Below are 21,465 nucleotides of genomic sequence, written 5' to 3'. Positions count from 1 at the left end.
CTGCGGGAGAAGAACGAATAGTGGCCTGCTCTGCCTGTGGAGATCTTCAAACCTCAGATGCTTTGTTCTGTGCATCACGGCAAGATTCAGGGAAATGCTGTCAAAATAACTTGTATGATGGCACATTAGTCATTCTCTGTGTGGTCCTTCAGGAAAAACAATGGGATGTATTTTCAGATATTTGCCCTTACTACCTTCTCCTTTCTTCTCTCCCCAGATGTATTTTTATGCAGCTTATGTGTTCCAAGAGGCTGGAATTCCTCAGGACAAAATCCCATACGTTGTGATTGGCACAGGGAGCTGTGAGCTGATCACGTCTGTCACTTGTGTGAGACTCTTAATGCACTCTGCTGACACGCAGATTCTGTTGACAGTGAGGAGGTTGTTAATTACAAATTTTGGATTTACATTTCTTTTCATGTTAAGGAAGCCCTTCATGTGCAGCAGCCAGGCAGTCTCTCAGCTCTCATGTCAAGACAGGTTAATGCACAAGTATTATGTCAGACACTGCATTGTTGCCACTGTCTGAAATCTCTAAAAATAAACCCCTTGCTTTGTGTCAGGATGGATAGGGGCAGAGTTTAGGCTATAGCTGGGACATTCTTGTCTCCTCTAAATGCACTTCTTGCCTGATTCCTGCCAGTAGACTCTTTCCTTTGACTTCTCTTTTTTTTTGCTGAAAAGTGGGCAACATCCTTAAAGTAGCTGTAGAGCAAACTAGGCACAGGGTTTTGAAATGGGAAGAGGGAGTAGGTGGGAAATAGAAACACAAGGTAAAATATCTTGCTCTGTTTCATTGTCTTTCTTTGTACAGAATATGATTATAGACTACGCTGGTCGAAGGCCACTGCTCCTGGGAGGATATATCTTTATGGCAGGATGGGCCATTGTCTTCATGGTCGCTCTGAGCCACCAGGTAACAAAATTAATTTGATTATTTAATTGGAATGGAGTTGGGCTTTGCCTTTTATATGACTGGGGTGTTTAGTGATGGCAAATAAGTGCAAGTTGGTTTTCTGTTGGTCTCTGTGGCTGTAGACTCAGATTAGCTGGATGCCTTATCTCAGCATGGCCTGCATTTTCGCCTATATCCTGAGCTTTGGAATCGGACCAGGTCAGTTCCCTCAGTGCTTTCACTGAAACTTCTGGGTGCTGCAGGGACTTGGAGATGTGTGAAAGCAGCTTATGGAAACTCTCAGACTCTCTCTAGTCACAGCACACTCAAAGGAATAAGGCAGTGATTCTTGTCTTAAATGGACAAACGAGGTTTTGATGTGTTGCGTAATCTGTTAGAGCTGTAGACCAGCATTTCTAATGATTCACTTTAACCCTGGAGATTGCCAGCTATGTCGTCTGATTATTTACTTGCAGATGCCTGGAAGCACAATTTCCACATCTATCTGTTAACCTACTAATATGCATTTTCTTGGTAGAATCCATTAGTTTCTGTGGTTGTGGGGGTAGTACACGGGCTGCGTGGGTTCAGGTATTTGCATGGTGTGTGAGTAGATGTGAGGCTCTCTTCACTTACATGAGTTTGAAGGAAGGCAGGTAAGAAAAGAATCAAGCTGCCAGTGTCACATGCCCCATGAGTTGGCAGTTATTTCTTGTCCCAGTCCCTACAGTGCCATACAGTTGAATTAATTATAAGCCATTCTCACAGTTGGGTCCTTGTGAGAATAATGTGGATTACAAAACCTATTCTGGCAGTTGATTCTAACATGAGACAGTCTGAATAATTAGCCAGTCCTTAATCTTTAACCTAAATCTTCCGCACTGCAGTATGAGTCTCTGGTCTCTATCACCACTTGTTCTGGCATTGCTGACTACTGAGAATAATTTACTGAATAATAGTTTGCTTTTCTCATATACTTCATGTTGGGTTTGCTTGTTAGTATTTGTTCTCTTGTTTTTAATATAATGTCAACAGCATTATTAACTTTCTTGCCATTTCTTTTTCCAGCTGGTGTAACAGGAGTTCTGCCCACGGAGGTTTTTGATCAAATGTCCCGGCCAGCTGCTTACATGATCTGTGGCTCTCTGCTCTGGTTCAACCTATTTCTGGTTGGAACAGCCTTTCCATTCATTGTGGTGGGTTCCCAAGGCAAAGCAATCACCTGCAGCTCTTTAGTGTTTTGTAAAAGAAAGAGGTTCCGATAGTGACCAGGAAAAGAGACAGAGCCCAGAATATCACAAGCTGCAGACACACAGCAACACAGCATGGTCATGAAAAGTATGTTTACAAGGAAAGTTTTCAGAACTCCTCTAAACCAAACTTCCTCCATGTTCCCTGTGGTGATTCATGATGTGAGGCTGGAAGCAGATTCATTTAGGGCATGGATGACGAATATTCCTCCTCTGTCCTCAGCTGAGAAGAGCTGAGGCTAGAGATGTGATGTAATTCCTCTTGGACAGACCCTGGCACTGTTCTCTAAGGTGATTCCTGAAGAGAAAGTGAGCAGAACTCAACAACATCCAATCCTGTCTTATTTCCTACGATGGGTCCCCATTCTATAGAATTATATACATATAGAGAAAGACATTTTGAGATACTCTTCTTGCTATGTCAAATCTCTAAACCATGCTGGGGAGCTGTTGCACCCAGGCATGTGTGGCCCTCACCAGGGTGCGCAGAAGTACTCCCTGGATGAAGTTAGTCTATGCAGGAACAGAGATTAGTGGCCTATTTGTCATCATGAGGAATGTCACCAACACTGTCTTGGTTTTTTCCTCCTCCTCAGAAAAGTCTAGAACATTTCTGCTACATCCCATTCCTTGTGGTCTGCATCTGCACTGCACTCTACGTTGGGTTTTTCCTTCCTGAGACAAAGGGAAAATCCTTCCTGGAAATCTCAGAGGAGTTCAAGAAACGGAACTTCAAAGCTAAGACCCGTGCGGCTTTTTATAAAGGCCCTGAAGAGATCAAATCCACCATGTTGTAGCAGAAGAAAGGAGGATGGTATCTGGGAGAAATTCAGCAGTGGCTATGTTGTCTTGCAGGGACACAGAGAAGTAGGGTTAGGGACAATATATTACTCTTAGGTTCTTGACCCTGATAAATCCCAACAAAAGTTTAATAATCTGTTTTCAGGTTTTAGTGCTAAGTAACACATATGTACTTTACAATCCACATTAGTAACAGAACAATGCTTTTTTCTCTTAACATTAAACAATGCCATGCAATTCTTTAGCAAATTTCTTCTGAATTTCTTCTATATTTCTCCTCTACCCAAACAGTAACTCCCATTTCAGGAATTTTTCTTTCCTTGCCACTGAATCTGGGCTCTCTAACACAGAAATTAATACGATTACGTTCTGTTTTCAGACACCAGATGAAATTCTCTGTACCTTGTCTTGGTGCTCCCGTCATTTCTGTTATTAAGTGCTTTCAAATAGACTGCTACTTGTTGAGCAAGAGTGAGCAGTTAATTATTTTCAGCTATAAAAACATGTGACAGATGGATTAGGAAGAAAGCTTCTAGCACTTGCTAAGTGGCTTATTATACAACTGAGTTTTGGGCATTGTTTTGTAGACTGTTTATTTTGGACTGGTTTTCTTCATGGCTTGTTTGTTTTCTTCCAGTATTATGTTGTAAAGTACAAGTAATTCTTTAGTCCAGTTTGTACTGCTCTCACAGACACTGCTGGTGCATCTTGTAGGGTTTTACACCTGTGCCCTGCTAAGGTTAGAGTTTGTTGAGGAACTCTTATGGCAGCAGCTTATTTTGGATGTGGAGATTTAGATCATAGCACAACATTCTCTGCAGCATGTTCTTGTCTCCATAGAGCACACTGGAAAAGACCCAGGTGTGATACTGAACCTTTCTAGCTAACCTAGTACAGAACAGGGCAACGCTCATTTAATAATGACTGTCACAGGCACGGGGTTGACTGGTGAAGTTTCTTCTGGTTTCTTCTCAAAATCATAATCAAGCCATCTCTCTTTATTTGGCTTTGTTTGTATGAAAATCATAACACTGCTGATGGTGGCAGCAAAGAAGAGCACGCACATTTTCAAAATAAGTAGTTAAAGTTTCAGTATATTTTAAACAACATTTAAAAAAAAATACAGCATTTTTGGATGACAAGACTGTAAACATTTCTGGAGTGTATTATGGCCATGCTGGGCATGAGTGGAGCAGCAGATCTATTTCTCAGAAGAGGACTATGTACAAGAACTCTTTCACTACCTATGGTTTATAACAGGAAAAATAAAACTAAACTTTTTTTTCACTTGTGGTTACTGCTATTTCAGAAGTCATTTGTATACAGACATGGGCAAGAGCAGGTATCTCTCCTCTTGGATAACACTGAGATTTTGAAATACACAGCATTTTGAGACAAGATGGTCAAGAGCAGGACTCCATGGAGCTGGAAACTGCAGAGATACTATTTCTATAGTTTGGAGAGAGCAGTGAGGGGCAGATGGAAAGAATAAACACCCTGTCAACGCAGTTTTTGTTTTGACTTTTGCTGGTACCATCACAATGGTATCAAAATATTCTGTAACTCCTTTGGTGAGGATCAGAGAAAGGGCAGGAGACAGATATGAAGCAAAAAAGACAAGGCAAGAGAGGAGATGCAGGGTGAGAAGCAGGGGATGGACTGCAGAGACTGTCTGGGCAGAGGGAGAGGCCAGGCACACACAGCTGGGACATACAGGTCAGGAGAAGTCCTCCAATGTCACTTTGGCCACTGTTGTGGCTACTCCCATGAGTCAGTATTGCTGTGCCTTTCCCCAGAGCCTGGGAGGGATGGAGGCTGGCTGTACCCGGGCAGTATGAACCATGCCTGTTTGGAAATTACACACCTTTACTTGACTCCCTGAGTTTCAGATCTTGTCCTATGAGTACATGGGTCAGAAAACACTAATTCCAACTTCCAGCATTTTTTCTGACTACAGCCTAAAATCAGGTGTCTTTAGACTGCCTAAGCAAAGACAAACAGTGGTTACATTTTAATTGGCCTAACTGGTTATATTTTAATCAAAGCATTTAACACGTTTGTTAACTGTTACTGAATTAAAACACCTTCAACTGAAAAAATACGTGACATTTGTTCAGGTCAATTTTCTTATCATGGCAAGTATTAGGCAAAAGTACATCTTGAAAAGTGATCCTCAGAGAGTCATAGTCCATACCATTATTTACAAATAAAATCACTGTGCACTGCTGGATTGATCGATAACCACCAGCACCAGAGGAAAAAGGTTACTGCTGCTGTTCTCAAACAATGCTCCTCTACACACACCACCTCTCACTTCCAGCTCAGTTGGAGCTGGGATTTTTCCAGACACTGAAGACATGCAGCATCCTAGTCTGGGGAACCACCAAACACAGCCACTCACCAGGAGAAGGAATCTGCCCCCAAGCTGGTTGAATAACTTGTAAAAGCCTTTTAACAGAATCATCTTGGAGACTGCTAGATAAAGAGGCCCTTTGAGGATTATGGATAAAAGTAATGTAATTTATTTATTTTATAGTCAGGATTTAAAACTGCCATTCAACTTTTCTAGCATCTACCATACGTTAGAGGGACATCGATTTGAACTTTCAGGCCATGACCGTTACTCTTACAGTGTCAGCTGATCCCATAATTCAAGAGTTGAATGCAGAGGCTTAGTCAGGCTTAAATCACGCTTCAGAAGGCTTTGCTGTATTGAGGCTCAAGATAGAAGTCAGGAACTTTGCCTTTAAATGGTATAACTGATTACCCAACGTATCACTTGGGGACTCCAAGCCAGTTCACTCTAGTCTGCACCAGTTCCTGGACTTTGGCTTCCATCACTGCCTTTTTTTATTGTCCTTTCCTCATCTCCTGCAGTTCTTACTGTGTGTCAGCTGCTGCTGGAGTTTTTCGTCCCTAGTGACCTGGCATGAATGCACAGCTTGCCAAAATGATCCAGTTTCATCAGTAACTGACACAATAATGACAAAGCAAATAGCAAGAACTTCATCACAAACCAAAAGGAGTGTAAACACTGAGAAAGAATGAAGTGACAGATTAAATGTTATCTCAGGCTTCTCTTTATATAGAGAGTGACTTTTCCAGAGTAACCAAAGAAAGCATCAGGAAAGACCTAGTCTGCAAGTGGAGATGACTACCTTTGCATGCCAATTGGTATCCCTTTATCTTTTTGTTTACCCAAATAGAATTTTTGCAGTACATTTTTTTCCTTTCCACTATTCTAATAAGTACAGAAAGAAAAATAAATTTGAATCAGGTGTGGTTAAAATAGTAGTATGAGGTCATATCTGAAAGATAGCAAATATTTTGTAAGAAATTCTTTAGTGAAAGAAAAGAAAACTGGATTTAAGAGCACATTTATATTTAATGTCTGATACATACCAGGGGGAAACAAACCAAGGGACTTCAGAGCACAGCAACAAAAAACATAGTTTGATAGACACAAGACTGAAAAAGTCCTCCACAATGAAAGAGATATCAATAACAACAGATCTGAAAGATACCTTCTTAGTCAAGGAAGTACAGGAACAGATACCCAGAAAAGATAAAAAAAAAAGTTTTAAAAAAGCGATTTTAGGATAAACATTAAGTTAAAAAAATCTTAATGAATTTAAAATCTATTAAACTGGAAAAGCCACCAAAGAGAAGCAACAGAAAAATCAAGCAGTAGTGTTATAGTACAGAATGTGAATGACACTAAGAGATTTGCAGGTGCAATACAAAATTTGCACTTAGAATAGGACTTACTGTTTTTCTTGTTGATGAGGGGTTTTGTGCTGATGTGTGGCATTTTTTGTAGCATGAAGGATAGTAAGGATGTCTAGTAGTAGAGACAGTGAATCTCATTTCTTCCTAGTGCTTCACAAACAGAAAATTGTTGTCATTTAATATACAAATGCGCCAAATTTATTTTGAGCTGATTCCTTTGAAGCCAATAATGTTGCAACATGAATAAATTGGATGCCATTCAAGCAACAGCATTCATTTGATTAGAAATCAGCTTGCAAATGTTTGGCAGTCATTGTTCATGCCCCTCAACCCCCAAATGTTTATCTAGTCTCAGCCAAGTCACCAAGCAAAATACTCATTTAGGTGAAGTAACAAGTGGGAAATGAGGAGGAAGGACAAATAAACAGGAATCATGCAGCTGGTTACCCTATGATAATGCAGATTAAGATGGCCAAAGCTGAAGACAGAAGCACTGAAGTGTGTAACTGGGTTCTGGGAGAGAGCTATGAGCTTTGCCTCTTCTCAGTTTTCTCACTGCTCTGTGCTCTAGTGGCTGTGGTCTTCTGCCGCACCCTGCAGTGACTCCTCAGTCTCATAGGAGGCAGATGCGTGGCATTGCTCAAGTTGTTAGAGCTTCTGGAGGTGAAACAGGACTGTTGGGAGCATACCTGGACAGCTGTCCCAGCTTCATTTGCTGATTTTATTTCCTATCAGAAAATGAGCTACAATCTCTTCCTCCTGGCTTTTGTCCTGGGCATTGGTGGAGGTTTCCAGTATGGGTTGCAGGTCTCCATTATCAATTCTCCTGCTGAGGTAAGCACGGACAGCTCAAAAACTTGAGCTACTAGTATGGTTTTCAATATTCACATGCATTACTGCCTTTATATGCAATCACTAATATTTTCACTTCTGCTCGTAAAACTAGTCATACTGTAGTTTCTTGGTTCTAAGAGTAGCTCCTATTGCTCCAGTGTTTCATGGGGTTTGAACTACTGCCTGGTGTGACAGAACTGGGAAAGGGGAGGAGGAGTGACACCTATAAAGTCAGGCATGTTCCCCTTACTGATTGCTCACAGGACATTCTCCTCTTCCCAGTGCTCAGGGAGTCCTTTTTAGCACAGACCTGGCCACATACACTATGTCTGAATGACTGAAAGGTGAAACAGGACAGGGAAGGACTGTAGCTCTATAGCTGAGGTCAGTACTGACACCTGCAGCTGGGAAAGGAAAATTAGGGGAAGCATTTGTGATCCTGAACATGCCAAGGATGTTGAGCTCATACTATTACCACTTTGGGAACCCTCATAAATAATGAGAGTGCCCTGGAAGTTATGAACATTGGGTCAGAGAGACCCCACAATAGGCCACATCAAAGGACAAATCCTGGTCTCCCCAAAGGCAGTTAAAGTCAAATCTGGGTTTCGCCCAAAGCAGCAGACAGGCAGGAATGGCAGGGAAGATCAGGTAACAAAACAGTCAGGGTTTAGCATATAAACAGATGACCAACTTGCCACCCTCTCAGTGGCACTCATAGTTGATGTTTAATGTTGATATATTTATTCATTGCACCTTGTTGCTAAAATATTAATTCCAGGGAAGTTAGTGGCAAAATTCCGTTTGATTTCACTGAGACTAAGATTTCAACCATGGTGCTGATAGAAATGTATCAAAAAGACCAGTAAGTGGGTAAGAGAAATAAAGAGGTGCAATGATGCAAAAGCATGTTGACTAAGTCCATTGTTTTCTGTTTGTATTTTTCTGAAGTACATCAAAACTTTCATCCGTGAGACCTGGCTGAAGAGATATGGCTCTTCTCCCAGTGAAGAGATGGTTACTTTGACGTGGTCCTTTGTTGTGTCCATTTACAGCATTGGTGGGCTTCTGGGGTCCTTGTCTGCTGGATATTTGTCTGTTAGATTTGGAAGGTAGGAATACTGATTATATTGCTCTTTCTGTTTATATCTACAACAAAAATAAGTCCCTGTGTCTTGGGAGAAACACTACTTGTAAACTTGCACTGTGAGCAGCCCAGAGCTGCTTCAGAGGAAGGATCAGTTCACTGAAGAAACAAACTGACAAAATCTGCCACCGATCACAGAGAAAATCATACCTTCTCCCTTATAAACACCGAAGAGAATTCAGCTCAGAGAAGTCACAGAAGGAATGCGTACGTTTTAAAGTGAATTTCACAGACAAATTCACAAGAAATTCACAAACAGTTCACAGAGCTTGTTCTTCATGCAGACATTGGTTCCACTAGAGGTACCAAAGCTTCAACTAGCTTATCAGTCCCTGACAAAGTTTCCCCATTTCTATTTCCCATTTCCTCCACTGCAGCTCATCTCAGAAGCCAGCACAGAGTCTTTAACAATGGTACAATTCATGCCACTTCTGTCAGGCTGTGAATGACGTATGGTCAATATTTATGCTCATATTAATTTAAGCAAATTCCAGGAAGAAGGCCATGTTGCTCAGCAATATTCCTGCCCTGCTGAGTGCAACTCTGATGGGATTCAGCCGGCTATGTGGATCCTTTGAGATGATCATTGCTGGAAGATTAGTTTCTGGAGCAAGTGGAGGTAAATTAGCATTTCTACCTACAGTATTAAATAGCTGGGAGAGCAGTGACTGAGGGTCACAAGGATTTATCAAAATGAGTATACAGATCACAGATTTTTACTAGACTGTGCAGAAGAATTGGTTTCTGAATGCATTATTAACTAAATAAGAAGCCATAAACATAATTAATCATTTGTGACATCTCTATTTCTTATTCCTTTATCTTTACATCTAATTCAAATAAAAAGGATTGCCAACTTGTGAAAAAGTCAAAACATGCAATATTTGAGAGGAGCATGCTCACTCACTAGAAAACTGACCTCTTGTTTCTGTTGCTGCTCATTGTGGCTGATACTGCCTTCCATATCGCACACAAGAGAACAGTTTTCAAATTGAGCTATTCTAATCTCCAGATGCCTCAGAAAGGTTACGTGCTATTGGTGTTTTCAATCCCCAAGTAGTTAGATAAAGACAATACTAACCAGCAAAAAAAAAAAAATGGAGAGGATAAATATTAAATAAGTCACCTATCAGGTGGAACATATGGCATTTGTTTACTTGTTGGTTTCAAGCACAAAATAAGGCACATGCTTCCTGAGTGGACACTGAAATATATAATCTGAGATTAAAGGGAGCGACACCAATCCTGTATATGTGGCTACACAAAACATTGTAAGAGAAGGCCAGCCTGGTCACAAACAGAATTCCCCAGGAAACTGTCAAAGTTTAAGGCTGAGTCAGCCACTAAACTTTGATAGATGCTTTCTATGATTCCTCCATTACCCTCCCAAGGGAGGATAACAGGAGAACCAAAGACAGAGGCTTTAAGATTAAAAAAAGAAATTGCAGCAGTTTAATATATAAAAAATAATACTAACAGTAACAGTGAAGATGTCAAACTACATATACAAGAAAGCAAATATGCTTAAAGAAACAAGATAGCATGTCAATATGGGACCCACAGATGTCAGATGACAACAAGGTACCAAGCAGGGAAAAGAGTCCCAGACTGGACTTTCGGTCCAGATGAAAAAGCCCAAGCATAGAGTCCCAAGGACGGTCCAAAAGAAACACAAAAGGAGCTGGGTCCTCTCCCACCAAGGGTGGGGGGGCAGTGTAACACAACCTGCCCTGTCAAACAGTGCTGCTCTGCAGGTGGGAAACAGGAGGTGGGAACACCAGTGGCACAGGCAGCGATGACCAAGGGCCCATGACGACACTTCGAGCCCAGGGGGCACCAAAAGCCCCCAGGCTGTGCTCAGGGGCCCTTATATACTGGGCACATGGGAAGGAGCACCGTGATCGCCCGTTTGGGTCACCTGACCCATCCTCTTCTCCCCATCGGCACAGCTGCCCCCTCCTCTGCGGTGATTGTCACCAGGGCCAGGAGCCCCAGAGACCTTTTGTCCTGGGGCTTTCACACCAGGGCAGGAACACACTTGCACAGTGAAACATTTAGTAAAGATGCAAGACCACGGTAACTGGGAACATGCTTCATGTCAGGCAGACACATACTTAGTACAGTTAAAAACATCTCTGGGAGCCCAGCGCTATGTGCTGTGCCTGTAACCGTCTCCTCCAAAGCCCCAGACCTACGGGAGCTGGAACTGCCCTCACAGCCATTTGTCACTGCAGGTTTAGCCCTGAATATCCATCTCATGTATGCTGGCGAATGTGCCCCACGGAAGCTCCGCGGGCTGATTCCCATGACAGCTTCTACTGCCGTTGCTGTCGGAAAGTTTGCAGGATTTGCTCTGGGTCTCAGGTAGGAGGGTCTGAGACCCATTTAATTTATTCTCTTATTAAATATATGCATATGTCAATGAAGCCTATGGATAGGTAAATCGGCAACTAGTTCTGGATGTGGTTGCAGGATAACCTAGGCAGCCAAACTGACTTAGCTCAGCTCAGAATCCTGACTTAAGCAAATGGGAAGCAGAAGTCATACAAAATATTTAATTCTGAAGAACAAAGTTGCTTCCTAGCAATGACAGGTCAAAACGCAGATAATAAAAACATTTAACAGCTTTCAGTGGATTTGAAACAAATCCATCTTTTGTAAGAACTCACTCTTCTAACTCTTTATTTTTTTAGAAGGGGCAAGGAATATTAGATCCATCAAAACTTTCTTGACAATACCCGCAAACTGGCACACCCACTCATCAAACACACATGCAAACCCAGAAACCTGTGGTGGATTTATTCCCCCCGCACAGCTTCCTTCTGCCTGTCTTGTGCCAGAGCTGGTCTTTCCTGTTCCCAGGGCATGCATCATTCTCAAAGCTGCAGCAAACCCAGCGGCTGCTATTTGGGGCAGTTGGTACCAGGCTGACGACCTGTGGAGCCTCTGCATCAGAAGCAGGGGAATCAGCCACTGCAGGTTCTCTCCTCAGCACTTGTGCCGAGACACTCTTCACCCTTGTAGGCCCTTAGTTGTTGCAGGAGAATGCTCGCCACTGAGAATAGGTGGCAACACTCTAGTTCATGTGTTGCAGGCAACAGCATTCTGCTCTCCCCTTCCATCTCCCATTGAGATTTTCATTCTTCCGGGTTGAGAAATGCTGGAGATTTCTGGGTGAGAGTTTCCAGGACACATGCAGCAGGGCTGAGGGACCACTCTGTCTGCATATGCTCACGTGGCCAGCACACATGGCTGCTCAGCTACCCTCACTCACTCTGCTGGTTTTGTTTCAGAGAAGTTCTCGGAGCAGATGTTCTCTGGCCTATTCTCATGGCAACCCATGCGGTTCCTGCTCTGGTTCAGCTTCTCACCCTCCCCTTCTTCCCAGACTCTCCCCGCTATCTGCTTATTGACAAAAAGGACAAGGAGGCGTGCATCAAAGGTAAGGAAATGGGCCACAAATACTCATTTTAGCAAAAAGTAGAAAATACAGTAAAGCCTTACGTGAGCCTGGAAGAGAAATATAATTGGGAAGAAGACTCTTGGTCTTTTGGCTCTGAAACTGCCTTCAGCTTTAACAAAAGACAGCCTCTTGTGTTATGGTATTAGTTCTCTCTCACGTTATCCACACTAGTATTTCCCTTACCCACTGCTAGGATCCTCTGAGGGATGTGATCACACTGAGCTTTTATTTCCATCGTTAGAGATTCTGCCCTGAACAGTCAGAGTGTGGATACCATCCCTTCCAGCTCTTTGTAAGAAGGGGATGCTCCTTACAGTTATTCCTTATCCATAAGCATTCCAGTTCTTCAGTAACCCTAACAACAACAACTAATATAATTGGAGAAATAGCTATTGTGGGCTTTTAACTATCAAAAGAGAGAACTCTTTGGATGTAGACTCATTTTTTAATGCAGGAGTACTTTTTCCTTGTTTGCATTTTGGTGTGTGCGCTATAACAACACCTTCAGCAGAAGGGTATTCAGGAATGCACTGGTAAGAATTTAAGTGTGATTTATACTGAAACACTGCAAACAGCCACTGGCCAAAGGTAAGGTTATAATTATGATATCTGGGTAAAACAGATAACAATGAATGGATCTCTGCCTAATTCGAAGTTCGGATAAGGCACTCTGCAAGGCAGGAGGTAATCTGAACTCGTGTCTGTGCTGGAGAGTGCGGCAGACTGAAAGGCACGGACTCAGCTCTTGAGAGAAGCTAAGACAGAGTTTATTAGCGAGAAGAAGTATTTATGGGTTACAAGCAAGAGATCAGACTATACAGCCAGAATTGTTATTCGCTCATGTGCTCCTTCAATCACTCGCTTATCACACAGGTAAAACAGACTTTCCCAGGTCTGTTTTGATCACACTCTCCCATTCACTCCCAGGCACATCTTGTGTACGAGAAGCCTCTTATCTGTCCATTCTCACGGACAAACTCCCAACATGAGCTATATTCAGCTGGTCAGGGTCTCTTTTCATAATTAGCAAGCAAGAGTTACGTACTTGTTTAGAAAAGAGCTCAAGGATGAAAGTCTTAATTCTGCAACGGAGTGCTGCCAGCACTGCTAGCTGTAAAATGCAGGCTATCCACAGGAGCGCTTGGACCAGGAGTCACCTCTTCTCTTTGCAGCTGTGAAAGAGCTCTGGGGAGATGGCGACCACATGGCTGAAATAGATGACATGATGGCAGAGCAAGAAGCCATACATGGAGAGAAGGCTAAGAGTGTTTGTGATCTTTTCTGTGACAAAGCTGTGCGTTGGCAGCTCATCACTCTCTTCCTTGTCGCCTCATGCATGCAGTTAATTGGCATCAATGTGGTACGTGTGCTACTTTCCTCTGCTTTCTAGATTGCTCACAGTTTCCTGGCAAAAAGTAAGCCCTGCAATGAGTAGTAAAATGCTGACTGCAACGTTGGACATAATGAGGGGACGTTGCTACTATTTATTATAACCTTTTCCCATGGAAATTTGGGACCTGCTATAGTCAAGAATTGTGTTCTAGTAAGTGTCAACTGAAAGCATCTCTATGGATTACCCAGTTATGACGAAAGAATGGAAAGAAATGCAAAAAAAATCTCAAATACAGAATAAGTAAAGAACAGCATAATCTCCTCTGGATCTTTTGAACTCCAGAATGCACTGCCCAAAATTGTTCAGCCTTTTCAGTAAAAACTGAGTCAGGTTTGTAATGTGCACTGATGGTGCATTTCCACAGTCTTATCTCCTTGTGTTTCTCTCTAAATCCTTTGACTTTGCACTTTTTCAGATTATAGACAATTACAACATCCCATAATATATGTGACAGTTACTGATATATACTCTCTCATACACCTTTTATCTGGAAATATCTTTGCACACCATAGAAACCGAGCATAGTAACAGTAGAATGTCTTATGCTTTAGGAGTGCTTACATTTGGAAAAATAGTGACTACCAAAATCACTGCAGAGGCTTGAAGATTATGTAGAAAGATAATTTAAATAACTTGCTTAGTAGGTGCTGTCCACATTTCTGTACACTCCTCATCCAAGAGACACTATAACATACGAAAGATGTCAGATAGAAATATAACCTATAAGATATGACAAAGGCAGTGCTAAAAGCAAGGGAAAAAAAGGTGGTGTCTGTTACTGAGTTCAAGACTGAGCTGTTCTGCACAGCACGTGAAAACATTGAGGATTACTTACTAAAATCAAGATTTTATTTTTTCTTATGGCTTGATTAGTTATTTTCTGTCAAAAAAGACAGAAGCTAGTGTAAACATGACCACATGGATACAGCCTTCACATGTCTCTATTCATTCCAGGTTTACTTTTATGCATACAATGTCTTTATAAAGGCTGGAATCCCTCCTGCTCAAACCCAGTATGTCTCCCTAGGCGTTGGGATCACTGAGATCCTCACCACAGTTCTGTGTGTAAGTGAATTTCATTCTGCTCTAACACATGGTTCATTTCAGTCTTTAGAACTGCTGTAAATGGAGCTTCAGGGATCAAACTTCTGCAATGAATCAACTGCAATACTTTGCACTGATCACACAAAATCCTCTCCACATACCCTGCAAACACGGGCATTTATGTTCAGTTTATGGGAGGACAGGAGTCTCTTTTCCTCAAACCATGAGCCAGCCTGGGTAGTCCCAGTTCCCCACTGTAGAAAGGACCGATGATATCCCTGTGCCCACTTGTCAGTAGGACTCATGGCTGTAGGATTCATGACAATCAACAGTGCAAGCGTTTCCACTGTGCTGTCCTCCCTGGCTATCCTTTGCCTTCAGAGTGCCACCTCAGGCCTCCTCTGCACTGGGCTGCTCCCTGCAGCCCTGCACCTTCCCTCACCTCCCTGCAGCCCCTGGTCCTGGGCAGTCCCCCCAGATGCCTTTACTCACCGTCCCAGAGGAGGGAGCACGTGCCAGTCCCCAGCTCTTCAGAGATCCTGGCCAGTGAAGGCAGCTACCAGAGCAACTCACCAGTGCCTGCCTTTGAGGTCTGTCCTACGGAGCTGACGGCATGTCCTCCTGGTTGCAGGGTTTCCTAATTGAGCGCACAGGGCGGAAGACACTGCTGTGGAAAACCTACACTGTTATGGCCGTGGCTTTAGGCCTCCTCACAGTCACGCTTTCACTACAGGTAAGACCCCACCAATGTATTAGAGCTGTGTCCTGTCTTCATGTTTTATTGCACGGCAGATATCATTACTATTTCCTTCCCCCCAAATAACTTCTTAGTGGGAGTAGAACTATTTTTGGGCCTAACAGTGGTCTGTTCCCAACCATGTGCACACAGATTAAAGCCAATAGCTTTATACAGCCATGATCACTGCAAAAACTATCTCCTTGTGAAGTTTCTGGAAGTAGAGGAAACAGATTTATATTTAACTGTGACATATTTAGCAGTGTTGAATGTTTCTGATGCAGCTGGGTAGATAAAATCATAATTTCTGGTTTTATTTGCTTTTCATTTCCTACCATAGGATTCCTTTTCCTGGATACCATACTGCTCTGTTGTACTCATCTTTATTTTCATCATGAGCTTTGGCATTGGGCCAGGTTGGTATTTTCTACTGAGGTAGTTTCACATACTCATTCCTTCCTCACTGCAGCCTTTAGGAGAGGTCCCAGGCATAGCTGTTCCACAGTTAGCGTGAATCCCTACTCCTGATTCAGTGCAGGGGTAGATGTTCCACTCCATACTGTGGTAGGAGGTAAAACTTCATTTTACACTGCATTCCTACATGCCTTCCTCCTGAAGAGCCAAGCAGAACCTCATACGCTTCCAGGTCAGTTAAAATCATTAACTTCTGTGGCAATATGAAGTGTGAGTTACAGAAGAATCTTGTAAAATTTCTCAACTTTCTTTTTTCTCTGACATTTTTTTCAGCTGGAGTATTATGCTCCTTGCCCACAGAAATATTTATTCAGTCATATAGACCAGCTGCTTATGTTTTTAATGGTGCTTCAAACTGGGTGCAACTCTTCATCCTTGGACTTCTGTTCCCCTTCCTTGTGGTAAGCAAAGTAGGGTCTTTTGTTTCAATTCAGAGGAAGTTGGACCCTTCTTGAACCCAGAGCATACTTCTCTTTTCCAACACTTCATGCAAAGGACAGAGCCCAAACTCATTGCAGTTCCAATGACCTCTTTCTTCTTACTCGGTTATCTAGTGAAAGCATAGCAAAACCACAAAATGCTACTAACTCTGGACACAGTTAGAGCGCAACACTGCCAAACACAAAAGCAGTGACAGACATACCAACGCTACCACTGAACGTCATGAGGATTTCCTGTCCTTTCGCCACATGTCCTGTACGTGCATCTCCTTTGGGGTTAATGTGGAAAATGAACAGTCCCAGAAATCTCACCCAGCACTAGTAAGTAGCAGGAAACAAAAGTCTGCAGTTTTGCACTGTGCAGGGAGGGACAGAGCTAACACGCTATGTGCCTTCCCCAGTCTAGCACTGGCTGGGAAGGATGGAGCAGAAAGGAAGAGTCACTGAAGTTCAGCACTTCTCTGAATTGTCAAGAAACGGCATTCAATATCTGCTGATCCTACAACTTTACAGGAAAGGAGAATTAGTTCCTATTACCACTCGGTGCCATTGCCCAGGTGGCAGCAAGGGTTTGCACCACGTCCCTGACCAAGTTTTTTAGTAAATACAAAACCAGAAACTCCATATCACAGGAGAAATAAATTTAGATCAAATTATTTGAACACATTTTGTCTTTGGCTGGTTAGCTCAGTCGGTTAGAGTGTGGTGCTGATAACACCAAGGTCACAGGTTCGATCTCTGTTTGGCCCCCATGTGTTGCCTGATCTGGTTGTGAGGCATCCCGGCCCATGACAGGGAGGTTGGATTAAATGATCTCTAAGGTGGCTTCCAGCCTAGGCTGTTCTATGATTCTATGATTCTTTCTTTTCCTATAGGAAGGTCTTGGTAGTTTCTGCTTCATCATTTTCCTGACATACTGTCTGTCTGTGGCTATCTTTGCCTTCCTGGTGATGCCAGAAACTAAAGGAAAGACCATGCTGCAGGTCATGGAGGAGTTCAACCACCTGAACTACCGTGGAAAGAAGAGACAGACAGACCTACAGGAAAGTAACTTCTCAGTGACGACTGTTACTAGACTTTAACAACAAACTCTCCACTTCATGTTTTGCTCTTTTATTACTGTAGTGCCCAGAAGCCTCACTAAGCAAGACAGAATCCATTGCTCCACAACCAGCACAAATGTGTATTTTAAAAATAATCATCTATAGTGCAAGGTGCAAGGTGAACTTGGTTGTTCTCTCCAACTGCTGAAATATGAGCTGAATTGAATCCTCTGCAGAAAAAAAATTAAACACAGTGTATAAAGAAATAAGATCTTTGTCAGTTCCTGCAAGTTAGCAGCTCTGTAAACTGAAAACACAGGAGCTGCTAACCAGAACTCCACAGTTACTGATGGGTGAGTGTGAAGGGTTCAGAAGTACAGCACACTTGTGAAACTGAGAGAAAAAGAAGACAGAGCTTTCAGGTTGAAAATATCTGCTCCTATTAACTAGTCAGTTCTGTTGAGCTTTCCTCAAGAACAAGCTTCAGTCCAGATGAAACGAAGTGTTTAGCTCTTCAGTCTGGTAGACGGAATAAGTTTGCAGTGTTTCCCCCTCTTACAGTTAGACTTGAGAGCAAATACCTGGTATAGGGGCAACTCAGACTTTCTTGAGGTGCTTATCACGACATTTCTGTGCCCACCGACATGGTCTCCATCCTTTTTTTTTTTTTTGGTGGGAATTCATTATTTTTTTTTTCCTGCTCTTCTTCATGCAGTAAACTTATCAGTTTACTGATAAAGAAATAAAAAAGCAGTGACTAGGAAAATATATCCTACTGATTGTGTCTGGATTTGGTTTTCATTGATTGAAGAGTCAGGGATAGAGCAGAGCCCATCTTCTAGGAGTATATTGTTTGGGTCAAGAAATACTGTGACTGTCTCTGTCTTGTTCTGGTAATGAGATCTTCACTGCAGACTGTTGCAGATGCTGCACAATAAAATTTGCAAAATAACCTGAATATTGAGTGGCAGTTTCTTTCACAACCCTAAGGCTCCTGCTATATTATTGTCATACTGTCCTCCAAAAGTATTTGTAGCAGTGCCAAGAGCTAATACCAAGACGAGTAGATTTTCCCAACATGGCTGTCCTTCCTATGACAATCACCATATTACAAAAAAAAAATTAGATACAGCTTAAGACTTCAAGACTGGAGGTCATGGATTGCACAACACTAAAGCAAGAGCCAACATACGTTCCTTCTTCTAGTCAAAAATACAGAAAAAGGAAAAAGAAGAAATATTTGAAGTATTTTGAAAACAAAAGATTAGGTAAAACCTTGGTTATTTTAAGACTTTATTAGGTGTGGTCTTTCTCAACCTTACTGGTTCCCAGTGGGGAAGTTGTTAGCGTCTTACAAGACACTAAAACATCATTTCCTTACACAAGTCTTTCTACAGCATGATCTTGTCCCGCATGCCTGATTTGTTCCCTTCTTCACTCCTACTAGTAAATACTGTGCAACAGGAAAAGTGTGGTAAATCATTACCACTGCCACAAACTAGCAGGGTTTGGGAAAAAGGGTAAATAAGTACCTATGAATCTGCAGTGTGTCTATTTGATTTTCAGGATCACAAAAGTGCAACACACAGCATCTTTGAAAACAAATTCCCTCCAAGCCAAGGGTACTGGGTCAGTTAAATAGGGGGTCTGGAATAAGCACATTACTTGTTGTGTTCTAATTCTAGGTGGAGAGACTTGTCTCATCCTCTTCTTTAGGAAAATAAAGAAAAACTATACTAGGCATTTAAGATTTGCTTCTTCCACATTACAGCACTGAACAAGAGTGTGAGGCCAGTTAGAAATGAGACAGCAGTATGAGTATTCTAGGAGAAACACAGACAACAGGAGGAAGAGGAACATTGCTCCGCAATTCTATGGTTCTGTGATTCTACAATGTGGGTAGTGGTGGTAAGGGAGGGCAGGGAACAGCTGTACAACGTAACATAATACCGTATGTATCTCTGGGAGTCGCGATCTCTGAGCTCATCTCTATCATCTTCTGTGTAAGTCAGACTTCTCTGTGGTTTTAAGAGTACATATGAGTTGAGTCTAGTCTTCCTTAAATATAAAGAATATTCTACTTATGAACTAAGGATTTTTTCTGTGGTACTGCATAAATCTGTAAAATGGTTGTTACTACCCACTCCACGTTTTGTCCCACCTTTTACATTTTTCTTCTCATCTTCGTTCTTCATAATTTCTTCTAAAAATACCTTTCTTATTCATACAGATATTAATGAAATGACATTTAAACATAAATATTTTTACTTATTTCCATATATTTGTGTCTATCTATATATTTGAATGGAGTTGTAACATGCTTCCATTGATGACAGTGGTTATGACAAAGTTGTTACAACTCTGGGGACCGATGGTAATTCATAGTATTAGAGAGGATAGAAGGTATTCAGTAAAATAACAGACTTGGTACCAATAAGATTCGTATTCTCTAAAGTAAAAATAGCTCAAGAAGAATGGTTGATTTCTTCAATTTTGCCATGCTTCCAGTGATATGCAATTTTTTTCTACTCTTCAGAGGTATATTATCGATCATTTTCGATGCCGGATACTCCTGTGGGGTGGTTATTTGCTGATGGCACTGATATTGGCATTGCTTGAAACAAGCCTTTTACTGAGCGTAAGCAAATATCTCTCTAGGAGTAGACAGAGTTCTTTGTGCAGGATGACAGATCACAGAATCACAGAATCACAGAATCATCCAGGTTGGAAAAGGTTTTTGGCAAAGGTTTTTGGCAAAGGTTTTCCTTAAGTTTTTGGCAAGGTTTTTGGCAAGGTTTTTTTTCTTATGTTTTTGGCAAAGTTTTTTCATAAGTTTTTGGCAAAGATTTTTTAAAGTTTTTGGCAAAGCTTTTTCGTAAGTTTTCGGCAAAGTTTATTCTTAAGTTTTTGGCAAAGTTTTTTTCTTAAGTTTTTGGCAAAGTTTTTTGGCAAAGCTTTTTTCATAAGTTTTTGGCAAGGTTTTTGGCAAAGTTATTCTTCTTAAGTTTTTGGCAAAGTTTTTTCTTGTTTTTTTTCCTTAAGTTTTTGGCAAAGTTTTTTCTTAAGTTTTTCCTTAAGTTTTTTCCTTAAGTTAAGCTTTTTTCTAAAGTTTTTGGCAAAGCTTTTGGCAAAGCTTTTGGCAAAGTTTTGGGCAAAGCTTTTGGCAAAGTTTTGAGCAAAGTTTTGGGCAAAGTTTTTTGAAAATATTTTTCTTAAGTTTTTGGCAAAGTTTTTTCTTAAATTTTTTTCTTAAATTTTTTTCTTAAGTTTTTCTTAAGTTTTTGGCAATGTTTCTGGCCAAGTTTTTGGAAAAGTTTTTCTTAAGTTTTGGCAAAGTTTTTCTTAAATTTTTTCTTAAGTTTTTTCTTAAGTTTTTGACAAAGTTTTTGGTAAAGTTTTCTCCTAACTTTTTTCCTAATCTCTTGGTAAAGTTTTTGGAAAAGTTTTGGTGAAGTTTTTGTGAAAGTTTTGGTAAAATTTTGGTAAAGATTTTTCTAAGGTTTTTCTAAGGTTTTTCTAAGGTTTTTCTAAGGTTTTTCTTAAGTTTTCCGCAAAGTTTTTCTTACGTTTTTCTTAAGTTTTTCTTAAGTTTTTGCAAAGCTTTTGGCAAAGCTTTTGGCAAAGTTTTTGGCAAAGATTTTTCTTGTTTTTTTTGTAAGTAAGTTTTTCTCGTAAGTTTTCTTCGTAAGTTTTTTCCTTAAGTTTTTTCTTAAGTTGTTCTTAAGTTTTTGGCAAAGGTTTTGGCAAAGTTTTTTCTTAAGTTTTTGGAAAAGTTTTTTCTTAAGTTTTTGGCAAAGCTTTTTCTTAAGTTTTTTGCAATGTTTTTTCTTAAGTTTTGGCAAAGTTTTTTCTTAAATTTTTGGTACAGTTTTTTCTTAAGTTTTTGGCAATGTTTTTGGCCAAGTTTTTGGAAAAGTTTTTCTTAAGTTTTGGCAAAGTTTTTCTTAAATTTTTTCTTAAGTTTTTTCTTAAGTTTTTGACAAAGTTTTTGGTAAAGTTTTCTCCTAACTTTTTTCCTAATCTCTTGGTAAAGTTTTTGGAAAAGTTTTGGTGAAGTTTTTGTGAAAGTTTTGGTAAAATTTTGGTAAAGATTTTTCTAAGGTTTTTCTAAGGTTTTTCTAAGGTTTTTCTTAAGTTTTCCGCAAAGTTTTTCTTACGTTTTTCTTAAGTTTTTCTTAAGTTTTTGCAAAGCTTTTGGCAAAGCTTTTGGCAAAGT

General features: G+C 41.0%; 2 protein-coding genes across 2 annotated transcripts in view; both read left to right on the top strand.

Annotated features, from left to right (window-relative positions):
• LOC104280976 (solute carrier family 2, facilitated glucose transporter member 11-like) overlaps positions 1 to 2,942 on the top strand; it is a 9,364-nt gene extending 6,422 nt beyond the window's left edge. Inside the window, exons 8-12 of the mRNA XM_009878813.1 lie at positions 218 to 328; positions 815 to 916; positions 1,039 to 1,114; positions 1,964 to 2,091; positions 2,742 to 2,942. Coding sequence (XP_009877115.1) covers positions 218 to 328; positions 815 to 916; positions 1,039 to 1,114; positions 1,964 to 2,091; positions 2,742 to 2,942 — 618 coding nt within the window. The remainder of the gene's footprint in view (positions 1 to 217; positions 329 to 814; positions 917 to 1,038; positions 1,115 to 1,963; positions 2,092 to 2,741) is intronic.
• A 4,471-nt stretch (positions 2,943 to 7,413) lies between these two features.
• On the top strand, positions 7,414 to 17,288 carry LOC104280975 (solute carrier family 2, facilitated glucose transporter member 11-like). The gene is made up of 11 exons (XM_009878812.1): positions 7,414 to 7,509; positions 8,461 to 8,621; positions 9,151 to 9,275; positions 10,891 to 11,020; positions 11,950 to 12,098; positions 13,292 to 13,479; positions 14,467 to 14,577; positions 15,188 to 15,289; positions 15,633 to 15,708; positions 16,040 to 16,167; positions 17,082 to 17,288. The coding sequence occupies exons 1-11, from the start codon at positions 7,414 to 7,416 to the stop codon at positions 17,286 to 17,288; spliced, it is 1,473 nt and encodes a 490-aa protein (XP_009877114.1).
• The last annotated feature ends 4,177 nt before the right edge of the window (positions 17,289 to 21,465 follow it).

The sequence above is a fragment of the Apaloderma vittatum genome, unplaced genomic scaffold, assembly GCF_000703405.1.
Source record: "Apaloderma vittatum isolate BGI_N311 unplaced genomic scaffold, ASM70340v1 scaffold4081, whole genome shotgun sequence".
Classification (NCBI taxonomy): Eukaryota; Metazoa; Chordata; class Aves; order Trogoniformes; family Trogonidae; genus Apaloderma; species Apaloderma vittatum.
This window is presented reverse-complemented; position numbering and strand designations above follow the sequence as displayed.